The 5,535-nt window shown below is 36.6% G+C and overlaps 1 protein-coding gene across 1 annotated transcript; it reads right to left on the bottom strand.

Moving 5' to 3' along the window:
* Window positions 1–3,789: 3,789 nt before the first annotated feature.
* On the bottom strand, window positions 3,790–5,178 carry LRFN5 (leucine rich repeat and fibronectin type III domain containing 5; the record flags this gene model as incomplete). Its single annotated transcript, XM_080708299.1, has 1 exon — window positions 3,790–5,178. The coding sequence occupies one exon, from the start codon at window positions 5,176–5,178 to the stop codon at window positions 3,790–3,792; it is 1,389 nt and encodes a 462-aa protein (XP_080564425.1).
* Window positions 5,179–5,535: the final 357 nt, after the last annotated feature.

Here is a 5,535-nt window from a genome sequence, read left to right as displayed (position 1 = left end):
CATGAATTTTGTTTGTTTTTCTCCTTAAACCATTTATCTATGTTGTGGTGTGTGTGTATGTGTGTGTGTGTGTGTGTGTGTGTGTGTGCTTGTGTGTATTTAGTAAGTATAACCTAGATGGTTTATACATAACCCGAGCTGCATGAGCCTATCACAGTAACAAGACTGGAACGCCAAATCCCAATTTCCTATATGAATTTTCCAAATGATTTTTCAATAGAAAGAAATAATAGGTTACAAAGAGCTTTCCAATATCCACTCAGAGTGTGAACGAGTTCCTCTTGCACTAGGATCACCACAGCTGTCAGACTGAAAGAGCATCCCATTCAGTGACATGCTTCTTTTAGGGAATGGTCCACATGTGTTCGACGAGTTAACAGAATAGCATTCCTTTATTTCTCCATCCAGCGAGTACCTGTGCCTCGTTCTGGATCTCTCAGCGGGTAAAGTGAGAAACTTACTTGGCTTGGTATGTGCTCTTTTAGATGTGGGCCCCTCGGTGACAGACTCAGGAGGTCGGCTAGCTAACTGCAAAGCAGTTGAGTTGTTCCTGTTAGTATTCTGGGTCTCAACATTTGTGACAGCTTCATTCTGTGGTTCGGTACTTGGCTTTGTGCCAGTCTTTCTTTTCTGCTTTTGGGACACAGACGCGCTTGAAGTCCAGGTAGGAGGCAAAGCAGAGGTAGTGGTAGAAGAGTCTTGACTTGAACAAGTTTCTGAAGACTGAATCACATTGTCATTGGCAACTTTACAACACGGGGCACTCTCTTCGTGTCCCACAGCTTGCTTGGACATAGACTGGGGCAGGGTCACACTGCAGCCTTGTGTCTGAGCCCCATTGGTTTGAGAATAAACATTGCTAACCTTGGTGACCTTGTGTTGCCCATTATTGTTACAAACCTTATACCGGATCATTAGAATGATGATGAAAACCAGCACAGACGCTACAATGATTCCACCAATAATTATAATCATGGTGCCTCCTAAAAACTGCGACTGCATGAAATGGCAACGGACATAATCTTGTTCCGTAGTGAACTGGATGCAACCCACGACTCTTGTGGCAGTGAGAGAAGTGATGCCATCATCATATATGGCCAGGACACACAAGTCATACATAGTTCCAGCAGCCAGGTTATTGACCAGAAAAGTTTTGCTCGTAGGAGGTATCATTCTGAAGGACAATGGGAATCGTGTCAATATTTGAAACAGAACAAAGTATACACACACTTACAACTTCATATTTGTATCGTTTCAGCACCCATTAGGTAAGCACATTTATAACAGATATGAAATATAGGGAAATTATCTAATCTTACAATTACCAATTGAAACGGCTAAAAGTCATTGTCAGAGTCCACCTTATATTAATGGTGGCTGCACCATGCCTTGACAAGCTTACTAATTACATTGTCTGGCAAAGCAGAACTCCTAATAAAAGCCATTGCTAAAAAATCATTTATGACAAATTGCTTTTGAAAGGTGTGACTGTGACATTATCTGACTGCTAAATAAATCCATTTAGCACTTGCAACACAACACCTCTATGACTAAAAGCCAATTTGAAAAAGGGAAAACACTGACAGTCACATTAGAAAGCAGAATGGAAATGCTTTTCAGAGCATTTGTTTTCCAAATCAGGAACAAGCCATTATGGAGCAGTACTCACTAAATCTATCTTTAATAGCTAAGATCATCACAAAGATTAAAGTATTTTATTTACAGATTTCATTCCTTTCTTATGCCTTATCCCTTTGTATATTTCAGTCTGTAAATGAGGAACATGCAAATGTCTGAGTAACACCCTGGAAACAAGAGTGAGGCAAAGGTAGGGACTAGACTGGGAACCCCTCATCCATAGTTGCACTAATGGAAATTTCCATATAAGCACATGTTCTAAATTTGGATAAAAATCTATTATACTTAAATATATTACATTGAAAAACTTTTCTTATAAATGCCTATTGTCCACTAACATTTTTCTTCTATGGGACCAAATATGACCTAAGCTAAAATTAATGTGGAAAAAAAATACATGTGTTTAAAGCCATGTATTCTCCCCCTGAAAAGCAAGTTTTAGAAATCCTAAAATGTGGTAATATTTATCTGTGCTAGAACATAAAAAAGCATTCTGTAAATATACCAGTAAACTTTCAGGCTACAGTATGAATTTATGATTGAAATCTCTGCTCGTAAGTGAATATGTGAAAAATGCAAGACATGTCTAAGCACTTTCTGTGGTCTAAATTTTATTCTTGACAAAGACCTTGGGAGATAGTCATTGTCAATATTTTAAAAATGATAATCATTAGTTTCAGGAATTCAAGCAATTTCTTCAAGGTCACACTGAATTTATCCACCATGGCAGAATTAAAACCTTGGAATTTAAAAAGTAAAGCCTGATCTATTTCAGAGAACCAATGCTTAAAATATATAGACTGTCTAGTTGCCACAGGAAGTTGAGGGTTAAGTGTCATGCCTGTTACTGACAAGAGTTACATAAATGAGCCATAGGCTAGAAGAAGAATGTAAAAGCAAACTACTTCATGCTCATTAACATGCAACAAGTCTATTTCTACTTATGGTTAGTGATGAAAGGGATATTAGAATCAACTGCTCTAATCTCTTCCTTTTAAAAATGAGAAGATTAAAACTCAGCCAGGTAGAACCTTTCCTAGAATTGATCAGATGGATAGCTAGCGTACTTCTACCTTTTCCTAGTAGTACACACTGATTTTTAAAAATTATTCCCATTTTCATCCATAAGCAAATATCAAAAATCTTTAAAAACTCTGTTTGTGTATGTCAGAACTAAACTTGTCTGGTATTTGGAAAGCTTAAAAACAAAAATAATCATTTCAATTATTTCCTCTCATTGCTTAGGGACAATAAGCGTGTACCATGAGTACAATTATATGAAGAGGTAAAAATGTGTATTTCCAACTGAAAATTGGACATGATGTGACTATAAATCAATGAGGCTGAACTTTAGAAAAACATACCAGAAATTAATCAGCAGATACAAATTCTCCATCACTTTCCTTACCAGATATTGCACATTTAACTCCAGTGATACTTTCACTGCTCAAAATATTTATTAACTTTCTCTTTGGAACTGCCTTAAGAACCAGTGTACATGAGACAACACACACGCACATAACTCAATCACTCAAAGAATCAGTCTCATTACTTTATAGTTACATCCTACTGTTGACCAAAAATGGCAATACCCATCTTGATCACCCACCTTATTCATAAGACTTGACTCCAAATGGCTTTTGCTTGTTTTCCAAAATTCAAATTCACCCTCAAAAGACGAAGATTTGCCACCACTGAGGATATTCAAAATAGTATGACGAAGGTTCTAAAGATAATTCCAAAAGTGCTTTGAGCAATGGCAGCATCATTGGGATAATGGTATAGCCTCCCAACGTGACTTCCTTGAAGGAAAGAACACTCATGTGTATGTGTAAGTTCTGGTATGTTTTTGAATTTTTAAATTAAATCAATCTTGTTTTCTGATAGTCACATCTCTCAGATGAGGTGAAAAAGTCATATAATATTAAATATAAATTTGAATTCTTTAAAAATAATGCCACTGAAAATATTTTCCCATATATATCCACCAATTTCAGGTCTTACATTATGCACTTTAAAACTGTCTTACTATAATAGCAACACACAATTGCATTACTAATTTAAAAATAATCAGTAGTGTATTAATGAACCTTACACTAAAAGGCATGGTTGGCTTACAAATTTTTTTTTTTTTTAGTTTTTTAGTTTTTCTTACCTGTAAACAAGGGTGTCATCATAAGTACCATTGTACTGTATTTGAAACATACGTATTCCAGGGATATTTCTTTGAAAATTAAATTTAAGCAGTGCTGTAGACGAAGTTGCTTCTGCCACCACAATTTTATCCTGACTCATTTTTGTATCACCATTACTACTGCTGGTATTAGAACCTGACTTAGTAGAAGTCGAAATATCTGAAGAACCAGGATCAGGCTCATGGATATGGTTTGTACTGTTTAGTAGATGAGGGAGCTTAATTATATGAAGATCCACGGTTTGTGTTGCTTCCCCAGCAGGATTGGAGGCAATACAGGTAAAAGCACCCGTATCCTTTACAGTTGTTATAAGAATGTCAAGCGTTCCATTATCATACACTAGAGATCTTGTTGCATTTGAAATAAGCTTGCCTTCAGGAGAGATCCAGTGAATTGCAGGTTCAGGGTCTCCCCTGGCTTTACACCTCAGTGTTGCCCTTTGACCCTCCAAGACTCTCATCTCATGGGTATGACGAGTAATGAGCGGAGGCTCACACAAAAACTCTTCCTCAGGAATTGACCAAAAATAGCGACCAGTTAAAAGGGTAGGAGAAGCGCAGGTCTCTAGGTCATCTTCTCTGGACAGACGCCTCAGCCACAGCAATTCACAATTGCAATGCAAAGGGTTTCCACCAAAACTCAATGCAAAAGTAGATGGACTTATGATTCCTGAGGTTGCTAGTACCTGAGCTCTCTGAAAGAGAGGATCAGGGGGTAGCTTCTGTAACTTATTGGACGTCACATCTAGCCGAGTCATCTTGTGCAAGTGGGAGAAAGTTCCCTTGGGAATGTTATCAATCATATTGTGATCCAAACTAAGCGTGTGCAAACTAACCATCTTCTCAACAGCATCCCAAGGAATTGTTTCTAGATTATTATAGGACAGATCCAGCTCCTCCAAGGCAAACACATCATCAAATGCTGTAGAAGAAATTAAAGTCAGCTGATTGTTGTTCAATATTAAATGATGGAGATTAGAAAGCCCACTGAACATATCATTTGTGATTTTAGTCAATCTGTTGCTATTCAAGTGCAAGGCCCTCAAATTTCGCAGGTCAGCAAAAGCATGAGGTGTAATAAAACTTATTGTATTCCTGGATAGAGTCAGGTCTACCAAGCTGGTCATATTGGCAAAATCTTTCCTTTTGATATTTGTAACAAAATTGTCTGCCAACCGCAGTTCCACAGTTCTTCTGTCAATGTTTGGTGGAACAAATAGAAGCCCTTTCTTGGCACAAAGGGTTGCAAGATTAGGAGACAAAATCTGACAAACACAGCGCTTTGGACAGATCTGAGCTCTCACAGCTATGCCAATGAAAAACAGATAAAAAAGAAATTTTTCCATTGTAGATCAAATTTAAGAGCCTGTAAGCAAAGAAAAAAAAATAGAGTGTTAGCATCCAGTCACTTATTAATGTTCATATCTCTAATAGAATAATATTTTAAGCAAATTAGAATACAGAAATAATATTTTATTTAACATACATGTATTAAACATGTACTTCAAGCTATAGTGAGCAATAAAGATGAATTATATAACATTCAGTTTCATATGATTTAAAATCAAATGAGAAAAACATCAAAAGATTAATAAAATTAAGAAAATAAAATTAATAAAAGTTTTTCATGAGTCAGAGATCCTGAAGGACCTCTTTATACACAGGTAAATTCAAATGATTAGAGGCATATAAGTGATTTGCAA

The sequence above is a fragment of the Muscardinus avellanarius genome, assembly GCF_963383645.1.
Source record: "Muscardinus avellanarius genome assembly, chromosome: 12".
Classification (NCBI taxonomy): Eukaryota; Metazoa; Chordata; class Mammalia; order Rodentia; family Gliridae; genus Muscardinus; species Muscardinus avellanarius.
Note: the sequence above shows the minus strand (reverse complement) of the source record. Positions and strands in the feature narration are given on the sequence as shown.